At 42.7% G+C, this 22,752-nt stretch overlaps 1 protein-coding gene across 4 annotated transcripts in view; it reads left to right on the top strand.

Annotated features, from left to right (window-relative positions):
* Positions 1–22,752, top strand: part of TBC1D30 (TBC1 domain family member 30) — a gene marked incomplete at its 5' end in the record, with an annotated part of 48,998 nt that overhangs the window by 4,863 nt on the left and 21,383 nt on the right. For 2 of the 4 annotated variants that reach the window (XM_082775146.1, XM_082775144.1), the window contains 2 exons: positions 20,214–20,275; positions 20,604–20,741. The exons of 1 other annotated variant lie outside the window; for it this stretch is intronic. Coding sequence is in view for 1 of the 3 variants with exons in the window: in XM_082775143.1 (XP_082631269.1) it covers positions 20,214–20,275; positions 20,676–20,741 (128 nt within the window). The remainder of the gene's footprint in view (positions 1–20,213; positions 20,276–20,603; positions 20,742–22,752) is intronic. One more of the 4 variants, XM_082775143.1, reaches the window with a different exon arrangement.

Genomic DNA, 22,752 nt, shown 5'->3' with positions numbered 1-22,752 from the left:
GTGACGTGTGTTTTGCATACAAATAAATATTACCATAGAAAACAAAATTCACAACAGTAAAATGCATTTTGGTTGGATACAAAAATAGCTACGGCTCTGCTGGGTGGTGGATAAATTGCTCTGTTGGATATGTGCTGAAAGCAGTGCTCTTACAGACTGTTTATAAGATACATGCCAGACCAGTTTCATTTTAATAATGCATATTTCACCCCAAATTTAAAAACAAACAAACAAAAACACTGTAGTGAAGAACATCAGTAAGAAAAAACTAACAGTGATGGCCTGACGCCAAATCTAGCTTCTAGGCACACAGGTCTCTTACTTTTGCAATTTTGATTTATTTGGAATAACAAGAATTAAGTTTGTTGGAGCACTGTGAACTATTTCAGATCCATCTTAGCAAGCACAGTGCTTCATGCGCCGAATTGTATCACTTGAGAAAAGCAGGGTACAGTAACAAAAAAAAAGTAAATCAAGTTTTTTTCAGCTACATCTAAAGGACATGCAAAAGACACCCCATTCTTCTTTCGTCATGTTTTTATATAGTAACAGCAAGCTTATATTACTAAATATATTTTGAGTAATCGAATTGCAAACCAGAAATTCTTAGAATCACAAATTTTGATTGCCTGTCACTCTAATAAAAAAGCATGTATTGCCTACACATTTATAAGTAAAATTACCCTGCTCCATTATAACTCAGTCTTCCTGCTGGCAAACAGGGATGCTTCAATCACTTTCAGTATAAAATAAGATGAAGTTACATTAACAAAAAGTTCATTAATATTCTCTTGTATTTTCAATTAAGTAATAGTAGAAGCTTTCATAGAAATTGTTTGGATTTTGTTTCCTTTTTCTCCTCCTGGTTTAATTTAATGCAGGGCCAGCAGAGGGAGACAGTATGTTTTACTTTGTGTGGTGATTGAGGTTTATCTCTGCTTATCATAGGTTGGTGGCTTTCATGCACTTTCCTTAAACATGAAGGAAAGTGCTTTGCAAACATATTCAGGCAATAACTGGATGAAAAGGTTTGAAGTCAGGTGCAACCTAGCAAATAAATGTTATTCCTAAGGAAAGTGTTAGGTTTCACGTGTGAAGTGGTTGGAAAAAATGGTGACAGATGGTTATTAATTAGAACCGAGATCATTAATTCCCACATGGCTGCTGAGGTTATTCCAGAAGCTCCTGATCATACAAGCTGAATGTTTTGGGGTCTGTAGAAATTCTGTAGAAAATTTGGGGTTTATATATATATACTTCTTAGCAATACTTTTAATCTCTTTGCATCTCACCTAGATAGAAAGTCAGCACAAACTGCTATTACCTGGCCACAAAGAGGTACCCTGTGAGTTCCCAGGGGATGGACAGAGTTCCCTGGGAGATGACCAGGCTGTGGACTGCTTGCCTGTTTCTTTGACTGCTGAGAACGTGTTACTGTCATTTAGCATCAATCCTCCTCACGGGTTATGGAGTTCCCTTGGGGGAAACTGTGAAAGCCCTATCTGAGGTTGTAGTAGTGTGAGGTGGTTAGAAGATGAATGAGCAAGATCATCTTCATCTGGTGTCTCTGGATAAGTGTAATCTAGATATGCAAAAGTACTTGATTAAACTTCAACTTGATTAAGCATATTGAACTTCTGCTTTCTCTCTTCTTTCCCTCCCTCCAGAGTTTGTCTCTTTAGCTTCTGTCTTGCATCATCTGTGTGTCCTGTCTCATCTCCCACATTTTTCTTCCCTTCCTAATTCATTATTAGCTTTTCTCATTTGATCTTTGTCTTTAAATGTCAGACTTCTCAGCCCTGTTTTGTTTTTTATTTATTCCCCCCCCCTTCCTACATCTTGTCAGCTCTGCAGTGTTGAGTTTTCTTCATGTTGTTCCTCAGTCTTTTTCATATGTTCTTCCTTGTCTTTTTGCCTGTATGCACTAATTATCTGTTCACCTGTTTTCTCAGTCCCCCTTCTTCACTCAGTTGCTGTAAGACCGAGGCTGACTTTCACAAATTCTAGTTCACAGGGTGAAAGCTTGATAAAGTGTGAGAACAGCTTTAATGAAACATACTGTGTGCTGTTAACACAGCTAATGTTGATTTGACTGTAACTCTGGATCAGATGTATTTTCTTTCCTTTTTTTTTTTTTTTCTTTAAACCTGGGGTATATGCTTGTGTGCTGGTGTAATAATTCATGCAGGTCAATGTGCCTTACCATTCTTTATACTTCTCACAGCCCAATAGCTTAGGGTGCTCTTGCAGTTGTATAAATGTCATTTAAGCTGGAACATGCCAATTGCTCTCTTCTTTCTCTATGAAAATCTGAGCTATTCAGCAGGTGCTGCTACTGTGGAAGTTTTGCTCCAAAAAACAGACAGACAAAACCCACTGACTCTCCATTATAAACGTGGACAAATTTCAAACTTGTATTTGCAATTCATGTTTGTCACTTTCATGTCTGAAATGTTTAGTAGGGAAGAGGATTCTTTGTATTAAAAATATTGTCAGTGCGATTTCCATTTGCAATTAAAAGAGAAACTGTTGTGTACTTGCTGTGTTCATCTCCAGCTCTTCTTCAGATTTCCAATTTTAATTGTCTAATTTTAAATAGCTCTGATTTTTGAAGCCAGATGGATTTGCTTTTATAACTTTTTTTCTTATAGCAATATCTATTTAATTGATTTATCAAATACATGCCTGCTTTGCAGTTAAAATAGGAGGTTTGCTTCTCATGGAGTCTGATTTCATGTGAGTCATCCTCAAATGACTCAGTTGGCTGTATGCTTCAGTTCAGTAGCTTTCCTATTATCTCATCTGGTTTTGTGTACTTGTTTATATGACTAGCCTATCCTTCATGGCTGTTAATGAATTTGATACTTGAAATTGATGCTGTGACTTCTTGAAATGCATATCTAAGAAATAGTGCCTGTGGCTGCTTCCTTTTTTTTTTTTTTTTTTTTCCCTAATGAATTGTTCTTAATTTATTCTACTTGATCTTTTGCCCTTGGGAAGACTCTGGGGTGGGGAAGGGGAAATGGAAAGAAACAGAATCATGAGTCTGAAAATGTGATGATGATTTTCAGTTCCTTTTTAAATGGTTGCCAGAGGCCAGAGGTATGCTGAATTACCTTTACAGTTGGTTGTCCACTTGTAGCAATGCATATTTGCTATGACGAATAAATGGAATACTACTATTGATTTTTAATTGTTGCTATTGTCAACAGACTGTTACCTATGCTACACAGAGCAAAGACTTTCTCTGGTGTTTATGACTCAGGATGTGGAGGTGGGCTGAGGGGTTGATTAGCAAGGATTTGATAATCTATTCTATGTCCTTTGCTGGTTTTTAGGGAGTGAATTAGTAGGAGAGGAAAGAAGAGAACCTGTTTCTAAGGATGCTGGAGCTTGGCTCATTGTGGAAGGTAGCTGTGAGAACCCTTAGAGCCAACTGTAGTGGTGAATATGCTTCTACAAAACTAAATGACACTTCATTATCCTATTTTATTCAGCTATAGCCAGCCAAGATCCTGAGGAATCTGAAAGCCTAATCCAGTGCAACAGGAGCCTGGTCTGAGGGTTACTTGCATCGTTCATCATTGTGCAACAGGTCACAGAGAAGTGTTTCAATAAATAGTCGTGTGCCATGATTAGTATTTGCGAATGAACATCAGACTGTGTATTCTTGGTATTTGCTAGTGAGTCTTTGGGACAGAAGAGTGAGTGTTCTCATACACAATACCAGCAGTGTGGAACAGTGAACAAGATGTTGATTGTTGAAAGGACAATAATAATAATTTTTTTTTTTTAAACACTATTCAAAGTTTGCTGTTCTAGTATTTTATGCAGTTATGGAAGCTATTCACACAAAAAGTGCCAGTTCTGTCTTTAAGGCTGACAATCGGTATCTGAATAATCCTGGGGACTGTTTAGGTAGTGAATTCCATGGTTGCTTCATTTTGATGAGAATAGGATCTTGTAACTGGTTGGTGGGATGTGCACACAGAGTACGGATTCTATGTGTAATTGGGGTAGGTACCGAATGCTGACATCTTGGGTCATTTGGCAACCTGTAGTATTGGTAAGCACCATGGAGAATTCAGACCAGCCCACTTCATTGTCTCCAGATAGTAATTCACGATGACTTACTCTAGCCCCAGGAAGCTGGCTGGTGTGAGGCCAGAGAAGCCCTTGGCTACCTAATTCAAAACAGTTCAGCTGACTGCCATCTTCTCTTGCTGATATTCTCCACTGTAAAACTAAATCTGTAATATAAATTCTAGATTGAGAAACTGTCTGGTCAGTTTACTTACAAACTTAGCAAATGGTTTGATTGTACAGACTTGATATCACTCAGAAGGCCACTTCAGAGCTAATTTCAGTTTGACTCCTGAAATGAAGTAGGAATTCTCTCCTTTTCTAAAGTAAAAAAGGAAGTAATCTTTTCTTTTTTCTCCTCTGAAATTGAGAGGCTGGATTTGCTGTCTAATTTGGTCATAGCCCATCTGAAAGGTTTCTGTTGACTGTGCACTTGCAGAATATCAAATTGAAAAGACGGCAAAAACTAGTGCTTAGAGAAGTGCAGAACCTGGAATCCTCACTTGGAGGGAAATTCTGATTTTAGAGTACAGCAACAAAAATATCTTGTTCCAGCATGAAATAAAAACACCTACTCACAACATTCAATTGCTTATGAAGCAGAATTCTGAAAGCTTACATTTTGAGCTAAAATGCTTTGTTCAGATTTTGACACTCCTCGCCCTTTCTCATTTCATGTTATATAATGAGCCATTTTTAAGACATTGAATGTTTAATCCTAAAAAGAGTCAAAATTGAATAATGCTTTTGGCATTTAATTTTTTTTTTTTTTTTGGTCACATATATAGTACTTCGTTGTGAAGGACTTTGCTTTCCACAAGCTGGTGTTTTATGATAGAGTTTTCCATTAAAGTTTTCCTGGGAATATGCAGCCATCCATCTCTGCAGTTCACTCCCTGGCAGCTCAACACTGGGGTTGCCAAGCTGATTTAGGGAGCTGCAGAGCTAACACTCATAATTAAGGCATATGTTTTCTTTCTGTCTCTTTGGGGATTATGTGGATCCTTATTTTTCTGTGTCAGATATTCCCTACTATATATGCACATATACCTGACTGCCACTTTTGTTGTAGGTGTCATTCCATTGCTACTTTTATTGGGAAATCGGCTGCATTCAGGGTTGAAGATGGATGCTGATGGTAGGTAGCTTCCTGGGGACACTGGAGGCTGCTGACTAAGATTGCTACCTCCTTGGGGGACGTACTGCCTCCTGGCTCACTGCTGCTGATCATTTTCCAGCTCGGTGAGAGCTGCTGTCTCTCAAGGAGTGGGATTTTCTTGGGGAAGGGAGACAGCAAGGGTTCAGAGCATGGTGGGTGCCGAGCAAAATGGGCAGGGGAACTCAGGCCTCTGAGAGGAGATAGCCTTCAGCTTCCTCTTCTCTTCTGCCTGATGAGCCTCAAATACATTACCACATGTAATAAAGGAGCTGTGGACCAGCTGATTGGTGGTATATTGTGTCAGGCATGGTTTGGGAGACACCAAGCCTTCACCCAAAGGAGTGTGGTGAGCCCTAGGAGCCCCTGGTCAACCAGCCGTGCTGTCCCACTTCTCCACAGACTGTGGGTCCTGTGAACTTGAGAACCATACACCTGCGTGCTGCCTTCTCCCCACGCTTTGAATCCTTGCCTTGGAAATGGCAGACATCTGGGGTGAGGGTGGAGCGGGGCTGAATTTGTAAGCGATATCAAACAGGCGTGGTCAGTCGTTGGTCTCTGACGCTGAGGTGGAAGGGGCGCTGCCATCTTGTAATGGTCGCCACCTCAGGTGGTGAAAGCCTCTGCCGCTGCTTATTGAACTGCAGTGTCCTCAGTGAAACAGTTCTACAACACTTGTGTATTGTGCAGACACCTCATGGGGTATTAACAGCTGAATATGGCTACAGTATTAAATAAATTACCAAAATAAATACTTAATTACGTATCAAGGATCTGAATGGTGAATTCAGCAAATCTTTCTGCGATCAATAAACTTGCTGCTGAACCTAGGCCTAGTATGCAATTGAAAATGCAGGCTTCCTAGTATGTAACTGTGTGACAGGAACTTGGTAGCGATCCTGTAATCTGTACAGTGCTTGTTATAGCGTGTTTTGAATATTCTTTGTCAGTGTGCCAGCAGCTGTGACAACAGAGAAATAGTTGAGTTGGTGCTACACCCGAGATTGTGCTTGTTTTGTATACGCGTACAACTTGCGTTGACTGACTGCTGCCTTTTCCATATTCTTCTGTGTAACGGTGGTCCTGTTTCTGCTACAAAGCGATAGCAGACCTCGTGGGATTAATTTTGTGATGCAGGTAGAATTTTGAATGCACTGAACTACGTTTTTCACAACAGCTGTGCCATGAAAAGTTGATGTATTGGATAGTACTTGTTACATAAAATGCTTGCTGAGTATTAGAAATGTGGATTAATCTGATAGATTATTGCATGTGGGTTTCTTTTTTGGATTCCTTTTCAAGTAATGCTCTAGTGGTTGTTATTTACTAATTTCCCTGAGCAAAGTGGTTCTTAAATAAGTGACATCTTATTTCTCTAGTCCTGCAGTAACTTTGAGAGGTGGTATTGAATCAGTTTGAACTGAGGAGATGCTTTAGTCTCCTGAAGGAAGGATGCTGTTGTTTGATGATAATAACAGCAGAAAAATCAGAACAGCCTGTTCCCTATCTGCAGTCCCTTGTCAGTCAGTCGTGACCTCAGAAACACCTCTCAGACAACAGTTGCCTCTTCACATGTGTAGTCATCAGGATGGAAACCTGATCCACAGTGAAGTTCAGTTAGCCTTCTATTTCCCTGAAGAACTGGAAAAGCCAAGCTTTGACTGAAGTCATGCTGGGATTATTGTAGTGAAGTGAGTTGGCATGCTGATTTTCTGCACAGGTTCAGGAGCAGCATGAAACTGAGCTCGTCCTGTTCCAGCCCAGTGAGTCTGCCCAGGGCAGGGAGCGTCAGGCAGGGAAGGGAGGAGCAGAGTGTGCAGCCTGGCCAAGCAAAGGGCTCGGGCTGCAGCTCTGCGACGTGAGCAAAACCAGAATTAAAAGTAGTCCTGGGCTTTACTGGGGGACTTCAGTGTCCAGGATATCCAGGATGTAATCTAGGATTTCATTGCTTTAAATGAGGATATGAGAGGAAAGTGGCTGTACAGCCAGTGCTGCCAAAGGCCATACGTGGAGGAGTAGTGATGCGTGATGAGTACACATGATGGAGATTTCCAGCCTTCGTGTTTCCCAAAGCATTTAGATGCTTCTGAACCAATGATAAATCCTGCTCTGACACCTGCAGGTACTAAAAACCCATGGCGCTTACTGGAAATGTTGAACATTCAAGATGTAAGGGTTTGTTTGTGTGTATAAGCTCATAGGATGGTTGGCTGTATGAGCTCTGTAACCATAATACAATTGTTAAAATCTTTAATCTTTCTCTTACAAGCTTTTGGATGTGGAAATAGCCGAAGAGAATAAAGTGTGCAATTAGATTGTATGCATAGTCTTTCACATTTGTCTAGCTTAGCACTACCTTCTTTTTTTTTTTTCTAGATATTATACTTCAGTACAATTAACTTTACTGTTCGTTTTCCTAATTAAATACCATATTATTTTTTTTTTCTTTTTTGTTTTAAATCTTTGTAAGCTTGCAGGAGGGTAAATGGAGAAATGGAGCTTTGGTGAAAATGCCCTACACAGTATGTGGCCTTTAAGTAATATAGATGCATTTTATCTCTGAGTATGACATATAGAACATTCTTTGGTTGAGTGAGGCTTTGACGAAGAGATTTCCTGGATACTGAAGATCAAATGGAGGATAGCAGCTGCTTGGGATAATTAGTCCTAGGAATAGACCGATTTATGGAGCATCAGCTAGCAGCTACATTTCTGCAGCCTTCCGAAATAAGTTTGACATTTAAGCACAAGATACTAGAAAAGCGAGCTGTGAATTTAGTCTATTTGGATCGATACTCCTGCATATAATTCTGTGCTGAAACAGCTCTGGAAATCTCCTCAGATTTTACAGTGTTTTGCTACTTGAAGTTAAAAATAACCTGAGTTTGACTTGCTGAGCAGTGGATGCTCCTCAGAAACACTTGAGATTTGCCAAGGAAGTGAAGTCCATGTTACATCATCTTACTAAAACACTTTTGTAAGAGAAAAGTGACACAAGCATATTATTTATGTCTTTCTTAGTAAAATTTGGAAACCTCTTGTTCTGTTTTAGTAGCAGTGAAATCTTTTTATAAAGTGATGTACCTCCCTAAAAATTACAGCAACTTGTACCAATCATTATGTTCTTCCTGTCATCCATACAGTATGTATTGTCCAAATCCAAAGTATGAACAGTTTGTGGTTCTTGGGTTGCATCTCATCCAGTTGTCTTTGTCAACAGATGTTATTGGGCCTTAGATCCTGAAGGAAAAACAGTTTTTCAGTGAGGCTAAAGGAAGTTGGAATGGGGATGTAATCAGTGGTGTTTTTTGTTTGTTTGTTTGTTTGTTTGTTTGTTTTTTATGGGAATCCTAATCTGAAGACTTAAATAACATTTGCGGTAATTCCTAGAGAGCTAGTGGCATCTACAAACAGAGGCTGATGTATATGGGATCAAAGATCTAGAGTGCTGGTGGAGGGCTTCCATAGCAACTGATCAAGATTTGTGGTCCTAAAAGCTCCATTAACTTCTGTTAGAGTGAACACCATTTTCCTCCACAACACCAGAAAGGGTTTTGTTTCCATTCCTCTGCAATGAAGCTCTGTCCTTGGAGGCCATGTGAACTGGGAAAGGGAGGATCTGTGCTTGAAGCAGGACTCTATCCTTGGGCAGTGCAGGGATGATGTCTTCTTGGTACATGTCTATAGAAAGCCTTGTACCTCTTGAACCTGGTCTTTGATGGAAGTCCTAAGCATTACTGCAACTAAGTAGTAAAAGATATATAAAAACTTGTTTAAAACATGGTCTCACCCCATAGTGCTTCCCAGCCCGAAGCGAAGGCATTTTTTGGTTAGCTGATTTTTCAAACTGATGGTTACTTTTCAGTCAAAACCATTTATAAGTGTTCTGTCTGTGGATAAATCTTGCCTTGGGGAACACAGTATTTTAGTTTTCATTAGTTATGTTAGGGGCATTAAAGCCTTGCTGTTTCTAAAATAGCAGTTCAAACCAAACAAGCTGGCAATCCGCACTGTAACATTCAATTTCTATGCTAGATGCTAAGCAAATTAAATTCTAATAAGGGAAGAGCAGCTCTGTATGAGAGCTGGGAGTCTGCAATCAAGTGACCTTTCTTCTTCCACAAATATTATCTTAAACATGACTACAAGCAATAGCTGTCAAAAGTGTAGTTCTTGTTACTCTTTTTTTCATATGTTGCATTAGTCTTTACTGCTGATACAGTGATTTGGTTTTTAAAATGACCGTGTAGCATCTAAGCAGGGTTCTAGTGTGTGAATGTTGGCCAAGACGTGCATTTACTTTCCATCATTAAGCAAGGTAAGGGAACATTTCTTAATTCTTACACATAATATTTTTATGTAGGCCTCTTCAGTGATTTTTCTTACCGTGTCCTTTACAAAAATAATATATTTAATTCTGTATTTCAGTGGAGACAGGTAATTCCTCTGACAAAAAAAAAAAGGTATTTGCTATTTAAGATCTCACTTCAATTAATGTGTGTTTTATTTAAAACATGCTCCTCTGTATATATTTTATTGATCACAGAAGCATTGCTTTGACTTCTGTTCCACCTGTTAACACTAGAATTTATGCAGTTTACTGCTTGCTTAAATACATGGTCGCTATAGCAATGCCTTCATGACATGTCTCTTACCTTGCTCACCAGATGCAAATATCTGCCTAATGTAACTGCACGTGATCCCCTTTACTGCTCTAATCAGTGCGTAAATGAGTGAAATAAATTGATGTTCACTCCACGTCTTCCACCCCCCTCACCGTATTTCTGTATTTCCTTCATCAGGGCAACACTGATCCCTTTGCTCCTGAAATGGCAAGGAGGACTTTAAAATTAATTTATACAGTAGAACCTAATTAGAAAAATAAATAAATAAAAAGAAAAGGAAACCTGGATGCTGTTGTTCAATGCCAGCACCCTATAATTTCACAACATGAGAAAAACCTTCCACTGATTTACCTGTCGCTTTTTTTCTGATTAAGATCTGGTTAGAAGCATTTGGGACACACAACACTTCTCCAAGCTCTTTTTGCTGCTGGCTATAGTTGTGTCCTTTTAGGAGACAACATAGATGCTGTACAAAGAATTAACTGTAACAGTAAACTTCAGTTTGAGATTAACCCATCCACATTTGAGTATTCGTACATAGGTGTTTAAATGTGTGCGAGGTGCCTACACTTCCCTTATGGTCTTCAGAGACCTTGCCAGTATCTTGCTTCCCTTGCGTTAGCATACAAAGCTCCTCACAACCTACTCTTCTCCGTTACCACATATTTGTCATTTCCTGTTTGGTGTTCAGGGTTATCTCCTGCCTTGTAGCTCCATCCCACACTTAGCATTTTAAAACAAGTACCTTCGTAATTTCTCCCTGTGCTGGTATTCACTTGTGGGTGTTTCTCCGTGTTGAAGTTCATTAAAACCTAATCCCTCAGCCCTCTTACTGACCTCATGCTATGCCTCTGTCCTCCTTCAGGTATGTCCCTTGGTACTCCTTTTTGCCATGAAGCCTACAGAAATGCAATAGCAGCTCCTATATTAGGACAGCTTCCATCGTGCTTACCAATACAATCTCACTGTTTCCATGTGCTCCTCCATATGCTGATATGTTTTCTTCTGTCTTATTTCTTCCTTTTATAGCAGGCAGTCTCTTTTGCTGTGCTTGTACAGCAGCTACTACAAGAATGCTGCAGCCCAGAATTAGAATTTATGGGCACTGTAGTGAACAGAAACAGCTTCAATAGAATATCAGGGTTATTTAGTTGTGCAAGCTTGTTGCCCTCTGTTAGTGGCATAATAAGGGGAATTAACTTACTCCTGTCCTGTTATCAAGTAATAGTATATTTAAAACCCTTCTTGTTTCCTACGTGGATGGTTCTGAGCTAAAAAATCTTTGCCTTGTCCTTACAGTGCATTGTGTTAAGGTAAAGGCTTCCAAATCACATCTAGCTTGTAGCATTATTTTTTTCTTCTGAAAATATTTGAGGTGTCCTTGATTTGTGGCATGTGCTGTTTACAGAGCGTGAGTTGGTTGCTGCTTCTCAGGAAATCTTTTAATTCTCTCCTGTTATGCTCTGGGAGCCGTCATGTCCTGGAACGAAATAGGCTGCTCTTTGTACCTGGCCCGTTGGCACTGGTTGCTGTCACTTTTGTGCTCAGTGCTGCTGCCTTGTCAGCAAATTTAATTCTTCCACCCTCAAACAGTTTGGCCTAGAAGCTGCAGATGCTGCAGAATACGCGCTTTTAAATGTGATTGTGAGAGATGGTTACATAGCGAGGAGAGTTAATAATTTGTGGCATATAGCATTTGAGTGTTAACATATTCATAGCTTTCAGTGTGATTGTGTTGTAGGGACAAGCTCAAGAAAACCTTACTGCTGTGTGGTTTCCTGAAGGGCTCAGGGAAGTAGGGTCTTGGTGCTTCACTGGGTTGTGCATGGATCTGGGGAGACACGAGCACGCAGTTCTGTTGTTGCTGGCCTTAGGGAGTCCTGGGACTGTTCAGATGTTTTCCTGCACATCCCCTGTTCATGAAAATAGCTACATCTTTATAAATGGAGATGGGTAAAGGCAGGTTCAAGGGGGTTACAGGCATGTCAGTACTTTTGGTACTTTTTCTTTTTTAGCAATCTGTGATGCTTTTGAGAGCTTCTCACCCACATGATCCTATTGCATAAGCATCGCTTGTGCCACTTGGAGAACAAGATATGAATTGAGGGGTTTGCAGCTGACCTTACCTGCACTGATTCACTGCCTGTGAATGTGGTGCCTCCCTAAATGGGAAACTGGTCATCCTGGTGTGCTAGAAGTTCCTAGGAAGTGCTTTCACAACTGGTTTGCAAGTGCCTTCGTTACAGATAGGTGATGTTTCAGGTCTTTTCACTAATGATGGAAAAGTTTGGCATACTTCTCAGGCATACTTAACTGCCAAAAACTTATTTACTGTGTTGGCTGTTGTTGAAGGGAAAAATGAGTAAGAATGGTGTGTGCAGTCTAAAGGAAGAGGTAGGACTGGACTAGAATTGGATTAGTTTCTCGGTTCTGCTGCATGCTTCCTGAGACTCATCATTTAAGTCCTTCTTTTCCATTTCTTGGAATCACAGATGTTATTTCCTGCCCATGATGTAGTTTACATTTGCAGTGAATATCGTGGTAAGCAAATACTGGCTCTTTTTTCTGTGATGTCTAATAAGTGGGTTAAAAACTAGCTGGGTAGCCGGGCCCAAAGAGTCGTGGTGAATGGAGTCAAATCCAGTTGGAGGCCGGTCACTAGTGGCATTCCCCAGGGCTCGGTGCTGGGGCCGGTCCTCTTTAATATCTGCATCGATGATCTGGACGAGGGCATTGAGTGCACCCTCAGTAAGTTTGCAGATGACACCAAGTTAGGTGCGTGTGTCGATCTGCTCGAGGGTAGGAAGGTTCCGCAGGAGGATCTGGATAGGCTGCACCGATGGGCTGAGGCCAACTGCATGAAGTTCAACAAGGCCAAGTGCCGGGTCCTGCACCTGGGGCGCAATAACCCCAAGCAGAGCTACAGGCTGGGAGATGAGTGGTTGCACAAAGCTGTGTCCTTTTCTTTAATCACAAGGTTGCTCTGCAGCCCCATTTCTGCTGTTGTTCCTGTCACCACCCCATCTGCTGATGCTTAGCCTTCCTTTCCTGCTGCACATCTTCAACCTTGTTGTTGCAGTGCAGATAGAAGAGAAGTGGGCTGGTGAATGGGGAGGTGTAGGGTAAATGGAGTTGTTTTTTCTGTGTCGAAACCTGGTGGAGATCACAGGACCAATCACCAGGAGGCAGATTGTGACAGCTATGCGAGTTATACTTGTCATCGAGGATTTCTTATAAAGTATGCTCAGGCCCTAAAAAGGCACAGTTAGCAGGTGGTGATAAGGCTGCAGAGAGATACCAAATGAAGAGGAAAAGTTTTTCAGAAAGTGACTGTGTTGTGTGGGAGGGAAGAAATGAACTGCAGGGGAGAAAAGCAAAGTCTCAGGCTGATAATTATAAAATATCTGGAGGTTAAGTATCTGGGTTGCCCAAAACTCTTCTCTCTCTCTCTCTCTTTTTTTTTTTTTTTTTTTTTAATGTATTTTCTAATAATTTGCCATCTGTCTTGCCAGTAATTATAGATAAGGACTTGTGAATGTGGCCAGCATTCTCTGGCTCGGTGGATCAAACTAGATGCATGATGGCTGGTGACATCTTTGGGTTCAAATTGTTGCTTTTTCCTCAGCTTGAAACTGGTGATTCGTCTGTGAGCTGCAGCACCCGCGCTTTGAAATTTCCTTGTTGTTGAAGACTGTTCACAAATTAGTGGTAAATATGGCAAATTTATACAAGCTGCTGACATGCAGTGTCATGCTTAGATGCATGCAAGTCCAAGGAGTGGGCCAACGCCTGCCTTGCCACTGGCAAGTTATAGATTTTGGCTGATGGGTGGTTAAAAACTGATGCGATCCATTTTTCTAGAAGCTAGGTTCTTGCTCTTAAGATATGCATATGTATATATAATGGGAGACTTATCCGTGTCTCCAAAATCCATTTGTGCTAATGATCCAGTGAGTCATCAAACCCATTAGTATGTCTTGGCTTATTCATTTTGTGCACTAAAGTGCATTTTTGCATTTTTCTTACAAGAAACGTTGCATTAATTGGCTGGCACGTGGGCAATTGTCCTTAATGGTGTGCTGGTCCTTGCAAGTATCCACGTCCTGAGTCACGGAGCGATTGTCCTGTTTGTTTCTGGTTTTCAAAGACTGACAGGATGACAAGCAGGAGAAACAGCAGTGATGAGGATGGTGAATACTTTGGTTGTACCAAAGCAGCTGGTTATCCTCATCAGCTAAATATGGATGTCTTTCTTAGAGCTGATTTGTTTAACAATTGAAGGAAGGATACGGCTGTGTTGGTTTGGTGGGATGACCAAGTCACCATCTGGATAACAGGAGTGCCTCTTTGGGCAAGTCCCGAAAATTTGGCCATGGCTGCTGAGGCTTTGGCCAGCAGTGTGTAGTGTTGAGTTACCCAGTCTTGAAATGACCAAAGACTGATGTGGAGCTGTTTGTGTACGGTGCCCAAGGAAGAGGAGAAAAATATTAGATGACATGGTTATTTCTGTAGTTAAATATTTCTGTCCCAGTCCCGTTGGTACAATCTGTCCACCAAGGGAGATTAATTTATTTCAGATTTGATGCTTTAACCACTAAACCATCATCTCCAGCTGGCACTGCAACAAAGTGATTTACATCATCTACATCAGCAGGGAAGTGTCACCTTTGTTAAAAAAAGAACCGCCGACACACAGGCTTCATTATCCACCCGGAGTGCAAGCTAGCAGCTCCAGCGCGGTGGCTTTCCTGCGGAACCAAATATTTAGATATTTAGAGGCATGATCAAAATCACACTTCTATGAAAAATTAACAGATTCTAAATATAGATATAACTTGTGTGTGTGTGTGTTTTATATAATTGGCTTTGCTGCTTATCTGTTGCCAGCTTTCTCCTGCCCGTGTCATGAACACCTGTCAGGTTTATAAATGTGATAAAGGAGCGAGGGGCTGTGGCGCAGGGTGGGCTCGGACTCGTGGCAGCTCGCTGGCCAGCGTGAGGTGATGAATCCTGCTCGCCTTCTGCAGCAGCCCCGAGTGGTTTAGCCCCTCAGGGCCGTCAGTATGCCAAACATTTTCCTCGATGGTTTCTTTTGGAGCCCTTTCGGGGTGCTGTTAGGTCGAGCACCTCTCCGGCTGCTCGCCCCCCGGGCCGCAGGGCCCCCCGCCGCCCTTTGTTCCCGCAGCCCAGGTGCTGCTGGAGGAGGAGGAGGAGGAGGAGAGGCTGCCGGTTTTCACGCAGTGATGCTAGGGTTGTGGGCGGGAGCAACTCCCTTTTTTTTTTTTTCCCTCATTTTCTCCTCTCCTCGCCCTCCCTCTCTCCCCTCAGCACACGGCCGCCGCCGCCCAGCCCTGCCGGGGGCTCGGTGCCCTGGCCATGGCCGCAGCCCCCCGCTGAGGGGCCGAGGGAGCGGTGAGCGGGGCGGGGGGCGGCCATGCGGCAGGACCGGCTGCCGGGCTCGCTGCGGCGGGGCGGGCGATGCCTCAAGCGGCAGAGCTCGGGCGGCGGCGTGGGCACCATCCTCAGCAACGTCCTCAAGAAGCGCAGCTGCATCTCCCGCACGGCGCCGCGCCTGCTCTGCACCTTGGAGCCAGGTACCGAGGCATTAATCCCCGTAATCCCCGTAAAGCCGCTTGGCCATGCCCTGCCCTGCCCTGCCCTGCCCGGCTCGGCTCGGCTCGGCGATGGGCGCCCCGGGTAGGCGCGGCGCGGAGCGGGGAGGCGGCAAATGGCCGCCCGCGGGGCGCCGCTGGCTGAGGGCGGCGGGCAGCGGGCGGAGCGGCCTCAGGGACCGCCCGGCCCCGCTCCGCGTCCCGCAGCGGCCGCCTCTGCCCTCCCGCAGCCCCCCGGCAGCTCCTCGGCCCGCTGCGGAGCCGCTGGGCTGGTCCCCGCCTCATGGCGGAGCCCCCTCCTTTGTCTGCCGTGCGGGGCTGACGGGCTGTGAGGGGCAGGTGCCGGCCGGCTGGTGGCTGCGGTAGTGGCAGGGAGATGGATGGGTTTTGGGCTCAAAAGGGAGGCTTTTCGGCTCGGGGGAGCCTTGCTGGGTGTCGCAGCGTTGGATCCTTTGGTTGTCAGTGGAAATCCGGGTTGGTAATGTCAGAGCTGCCGCTCGCAGCTAACGCGTTGTCAGGTCTCGCCTAATCCTAGGCGTACGGAAAATACGTGAGGCGGAGGTCTCCGAAACAAACCTGGAGCAGTGCACGGAGCTATATACGGTTCCTTTTCCCCTCGTGCTAGCACTCGTGTCCAAGATGGCTTTTGGAATTGCGTTGTGCTGGCTGCTCCTGTGCTTGAGATTGGCTTGGGATGCTGTTATTAATACGGTCTGAGGCTTTTTCTGGTGTAGGTTCATAGCACTGCTGTTACTGAAGGGATTTCCTGACTTCTGATTCTCACAGACCCCTGTAGTAGCCTTCCAGTATTCCAGGTAATGATATCTGGGTATCGATATTCTCATATTCTCCTGTGAAGACCGGGAGAGGCGATAAGAGGCACAACCACGAATGCCAAAGCCCTAAAGCTAGGAAATCCCGCTGGGCTGGGGTTTCCACATTGTTCAGTGTGAGTTACTGGGATGACATCACTGGGGATATGTGCTTTCACAGCGCTGGGAGAGGGAGCCTAATGAGCCCTTAAAAATGCTAGCTTAATGAATTTTTCTTCGGGTTTTCTTAGTGTCTGTGTCAGCGTATGTTTGCAGTGAGAAGTTTTTGTGGACTGCAGGTTTTGGATGTGCTTTGATATATCCCAGTGAGCTCCAGCGGCAGCTTTGGCTGCTATTTCTGGTTTTGCAGGTGAAAATGTATATTTAGAAAAAAAATACAGGGTGAGACTAGGAGTATTTTTGGTTCTAAAACAAGCAACAATAAGGTAGTAGTTCATGTTGCCATTTTTGTCCCCAGGTTTGGACTCCCGCTGCACAGGAAGCCGCTCTAGGCCCTTTTCCTTTTTTGTTTTCAATAAAATATTTATTGGTTTTCCATGGGAGATGTTTCAACAGCTGCTTTTAAGTACCGATAACCTGCAGCAATGTGCTTTGTAAGTTTGAAACTCTGGCTCGTATACGTGCATCAGAACAGATCATCTCCCTATGATTTTTCTGTTTTAGTATTTCAGAAAAAAAATATCCGAGACTTCAGCACCGTCCTTTTGTTTATCACAGCTGAGGATCAGGGACTTGATTCTTCATCCAGGTGCTTGGCTGGATTTCTCTGCTCTGGTGGCTTATTATGTGGTCCTGTGCCCCGTTTTGGTCATGCAATGGATGTCTGTTAGGGTTTGGGAGTCCTAGGGCTGTGATGTTCCTTCTTTTAGCCCTTTGTTGTCAGGCTTCATGGTGCGTTTTTCATGGGAAAGCTAACGGGCCTGGGTTTTGTTGTGTTTTGTGTGTGTCTGTTGTTTTTTTTGTTTTTTTTTAATTTCTTTCCACATAGCACTTCTGCAGTTGTTTCTGGTGACCTGGCTGCAAGGGCATTGAACAGGCCATATTTTGCCATCCTCCTACCCTTCAGAAATTAGATCGTTGCCAAACAACTGTACCTTTGTGTGTGCTTGTGTTTGTGGAGCTAGTTAATTCATTCGTGTTCCCAACACGTTCCTGCCTACACAGGTTAATAATTTTTTTAGGTATGAAGCATGAATTGAAAGTGTATGACCTGGAGGTGATGTGTAATATGTCAGATGACACCGCGGACTGGCTGGCTTGGTGGAAAAGGGCTGAGTGGTACTGACAGTGCTTACAGCCCACAAGAGTAGGATCTATTGCTGCGTGTATGGTACGTTTCTGCCATGTGGAGGGGCTGGAAAGAAAAGTTCCCGCAAAGCCCCAAGGGGTCAGGAGTCTTCTCTGCGAAGAGTGCGTGCTTATGTAGTGGAGAGGAATTTGGGACAGATGGAGGGTGGACAAAAATGGCAAAATCCAGTGAAAATGGGTGCAGAGGGTCTGTGGCGGGATTGGGTAGGTGTGGGGTGCTGAAGGAAGGAGAAGGTGTTGGGGAATCCAGGTTTGGGAAGCCAGGAGAGCTTGGAATAGGGATAGCCATTCATTTCCTTGGGGAAGCTCTGAAGTCCAGGGACAAATCCAGTGAAGAGTGCAGAAATTGCACATGGAGAGATGTCTCTTGTGTCAGAAACCAGTAACAGGCAGTGGGGTTTGATTTTGGGAATAGTTTTGACTAGCAACTGGGAACAAATAAGTGGCCACGGACTCCCTGGCTGTGTGGAGTTCGGTGGTTACAGTGCATGGCCTGACCAAGAGGTCTCTCATCATATGGCAGAGAGACCTAGCCAGGCAGGCTAGTGTTACCATGTGATGTTAGCCTTATTTCTAGTAATTTTCACATCCATCTTAATTGTCAGCAATGATTTGATAAACTTATATGGATGGAAATTCATCTCAGTCTGATTTAATCAAGGGAAAGCTTATCTGGTGCGCCGTGTGAGCTCCCTTCCCATGATGTTAATGTAAATGATAGATGTGTCCACCTCACCGTGAGGGTGTCTCTGACCATGCAGGCCTGACCTTTTGCAGATCGGGCTGTCTCTGCTTGCATCTTTCTTAAAAAGTTGGCAAGACAAAGAGAGAAGTTGATGCTGAGATCTTTAGATGTCTTAGAAAACTGTGAAGAGATTAATATTTGGCTGTTGAGTTGGAAACGAATATGTGATTGATGTGGAAGGCTCTTGCTCCTTCGCCACCAGGCAGTGTTAGATAACTGTTACCTGAACAGGAGGAGTTCCTGGTCCTGACACCGGTTTGTATGTACTGGAGATTTCCAGGACTTACCACTGAATTGCGTGGGAGCAAGAGTGGCTCTTTCACATTTACAGCAAGCGTGATATGATTGCTTCTTAGTAGGTTACCGGCATTGTTACGCTGTTCTGAATTATTATGGAAAGATTTATGTATCAGGAGTCCCTGCTGAGTGCCATGGATTTATGGGGTAGAATACTAATCAGCAGTTACTTCCAGGAATTACTGTTAACACTTGAATATTTTTCAAGATGTTTCTATTGTGGTTTGAAGCTTTTATTTTTCTAAATCTGACAAGCATGTCTTTTAAATCTGAAGCAGGGCAATGACAGCACCCATCCCAAAGTCTCAGTGATGCAATACTAGAACTCATAAAATTCAAAACAATACTTATTTTTGTGTGAATTTTCTTTCTTTTTCCTTTCCCATGCCAAAACAAAAGCAGCCTTGAAGGAGACAGCTTCAGCTTTGTATTTATCAGGCATTGGGGTTTCTACATATTGCTACTTTTTAAATTATAGCCTGAAAGGCGTTTAATGTTCCAGAACAGTTTGGGTTTTCACAGACTCATAGGCTCCAAAGTACTGGGTATTACTGGTGGGTTGATTGGTGTGGATTTTATATACTTAAATCTTGCAGGATTCAGGTATTGTTGTGTGGGGCTTTTGTTTGTTTTTTAATATGACTATTGAAATATATATGCAAAAATGGTTAGGGTTGATGTTCTAGGAAGACCATCAGTTATGCACGACATAAATATGGAGCAATACATGATACTGAGTTATGGAGGGACAGTACAGAAAGGCTTTTTTCTTTATGCCAGAAGCTGGGGGAGCAGCGTTTTGTGCTGTTCAGAACCGGAGCTCTGGACAGCGGCAGCTGAAGGACCGGAGGGTTGTGGAGGCAAAATGGGTGCTGTGAAGCAGCCTGACAAGTGCTGCTGTTCTTTGTGCTACAGCGTACCAGATGCCCTAGTCAGGATCCAGTGCAGGCCTTGAGATCCTCGTATTCATGTATTTTAAACCATATCCGCTAATTTTCTATATAAAAACTAACATAATCTGCTCTTACAGCCAAAAAAAAAAAAAAAAAAAAAGTTGTAGGTTAAAGATTTGACATCCCGAGCAATACAATACTTTTAACACCCCAACGTTAGAAATTAATGTCAAGTGTTTTAGTGTCCAGAAGTTGACACAGATGGAAAGCACCTCTTGGTATATCTTTCTTCAGTGGTAGTTTGCAGTATGTCTTTTGTATATCTTTTTCTATATCATTTCATATGGTAATTTGGCGTGTCCTAATACAATTTTCAGAACAGTGAAATACCAGATTATTTTTTTTTAGTTAAGTGAATTTTGCTGAACGACAGCATTAATTTGAAGAAGGCACAACTGCATTTTAAAAATGCTTTGTCCGTGTACCTTTTAAAACATGCCTAGAATCCACTGTGAAAACAAGGATTAACAGAAACAGGTGAAAATATAACTAGTCAGACATATCTAGTTGAAGTCTCATGTTCTTATTTCAACTAGATTTTTTTCTCCTTCTGAACTAAATGAAAATAATGATCACGATTATTTTTCCTTTTTGTTTCTAGGGGTTGATACGAAATTGAAATTCACTCTTGAGCCATCTTTAGGTCAAAATGGTTTTCAGCAGGTAATTTGATTCATTTTTCTCCGTGCTTATGACTGACTGGGCTTTCTTCAGTTGAGATGCTTGCCCTAATTCAAAAATGCATCTGTCATCATGTCAGCATATTATTTGCTATTGCATGAAGAGCTGTTCCATTAGTATTTGGAAAACACAATAGGTTTTAATTGTTTTCTTGGTTATCTCCTACATCTTTGTATTCTAGAATATTACTGTTTTCTTAGTGCTTAATTTCTTAATGCTATCATTAAGCAATTAATCTGTATTTTCCCTGTAAGTGGATTAAGCAGTTAAACTTCGAAATGCATACAGAAATGAATGTGCATGTTCTCAGTGTTACAGATGTTGCCACGGTTTTGCATTAAGCTAACGGTGGACTTTTACCCTTTTGGATGTTTTTGCTTAGTGGCACGATGCACTCAAAGCAGTGGCCAGGCTGCCGACAGGCATACCAAAAGAATGGCGCAGAAAGGTAGGTAGACCTGTACACGATGCAGAACTTACCACCTGTGATTTCCCATGAAAGGGAGATGAATAACATCAATCTTATTTGCGTTTCAAGTATTTATTGATTTGTAACTTGTGCTGGGATTTTTCCAAGTTTCTGTTCTTCAGTGATAACCTCATTTAGCAGCTGGAGAGGCTGAGACAGGTAAACACAGCCTTTACACCTATTTAAAGGTTCCTTTTGATTGAGGCTTAGGTAAATTATTCCATCTCAGTCGGTATGGCTTCAGTCTGCCAGTCCCAAAGAACTGTGCTGGCAAAGCCACACCAGCAGCTGAAGGTCGGCTAAAAGGAGAGGTGAAGTTGCCAAATGCTGGTGCTGGCAAGAAAGTTGATACAAAAATGTGACAGGGTAAAGGCAGGTCATCTAAATGGGAGAGTTCAGAGTCAGCAGTGGTGTGGAACAGCAGAGTACACCATCACTGGGAAATTGCACATGGTTAGTGATGTAGGGAAGGGTCCGGTGGGATTATGCTAAATTTGCCTTACTGCTTTCTTTAGCAACATTTGAAGTTCCCTAGCCTAAAAAAAAAAAAAGCCTCTGTATGCATTCATCTTTCTTAGCAACTAAGTGAGGCACATGATCTCAGCTTTAAAAATTTAGTTCTACTGAAACAAATATTTTTAAAGCTTTATAAAATATACATGGTTCCATATATTTTTGATGTATCGGGTAATTTTCTTCCCTGTTTTCTTCTTGTTTTATTTCCGAACTGAAATGTTCCTCTTTACCAAATGGGGAAGGAAAGGTAAGATGTAAGTGCCATTGCTTTTCTTACACCACTACCATTTTATTTTTGATCTACAACTCCAGTTAATTATTATGTCAATTTAGTAGCCTTTTTCTTTCCTGAAAAATTCTTTTTTCCCTCTTCAATTAGTCTCTTAGAACTGCTGTTTCAGCTTTTCTGTGGTGCATGAATGGCAGAGGTGATAAAAATCACCAAAATGCTGAAGTAGGAAGGGCCCTCTGGAGGCCATCTGGTCCAGCCACCTCCTCAAGAAGGGTTACCTGGAGCAGGTTGTCCAGGACCATGTCCAGATGGCTTTTGGATAGCTCCACAGATGGAGACTTTGCAGCCTCTCTGGGCAACCTGTGCCCGTGGACAGTCACCTGAACTGCAAGGAGGGCTTTCTGATGTTCAGGTGTAACCTCCTGTGGTCCAGTTTGTGCCCAGTGCCTTTTGTCCTTTTGCTGGGCACCACTGAAAAGAGCCTGCCTCCATCCTCTCTGCACCTTTCCTTCAGGTATTTCTCTACAATCATGAGATTCCCCCTGAGCCTTTCCTTCTCTAGGCTGAACAGTTCCAGCTCTCTCAGCCTTTCCTCACAGGAGGGATGCTCAAGTCCCACTGTTGTGGCCCTTCACCAGACTCTCTCCAGTGTGTCCATGTCCCTCTTGCACTGGGGAGCAGCGCCAAATGCTGCTGGGAGGCAGAGAGCAGCATCGTTCCTCTGCATGGGTGGCTTTGCAAAAGTGGGATGGCGTGTTTAAATGGAGAAAAACTCCAATTCTGTGAGTTGCCTATAAATTCCTTCACCATGCCATTATCTAAGTGTTTGTATTTGTGGGAAGTGTCTGAACTGCTTTCTCACTTGGGGGACTTAACAGCTGGTATAAAACTTGACCCATTTGCTTTCATGCTTTCTTTCAGTTTCCTGAAGACAAAAATCCTTCATTGTTAGTTGTTGGCCACTGTATGCTCTGTCGCATGGATTTATGGTTCAGGAACTTTTCAGATGGCTAATAAAGGTCCATCTTTAGTCTTCAATACACATTCATAAATCCGTTTTGGTAATTACTTTTTGGTAATTTGGTAATTTCAGATGGGCCCCATATTCTTCATGCTCAATGCTGCTTTCCTGCAAAGTTGATCAGATGAGACCCCCTCTGCAGGAGAGAAACACTATTAGATTTCCCTTGTGGTGTTTGCAGGAGATGGATCCTTGGTGGAGTTTGAGGAAAGCCTGCAGCT

Source organism: Aythya marila (assembly GCF_965140915.1).
Source record: "Aythya marila genome assembly, chromosome: 1".
NCBI lineage: Eukaryota > Metazoa > Chordata > Aves > Anseriformes > Anatidae > Aythya > Aythya marila.
Note: the sequence above shows the minus strand (reverse complement) of the source record. Positions and strands in the feature narration are given on the sequence as shown.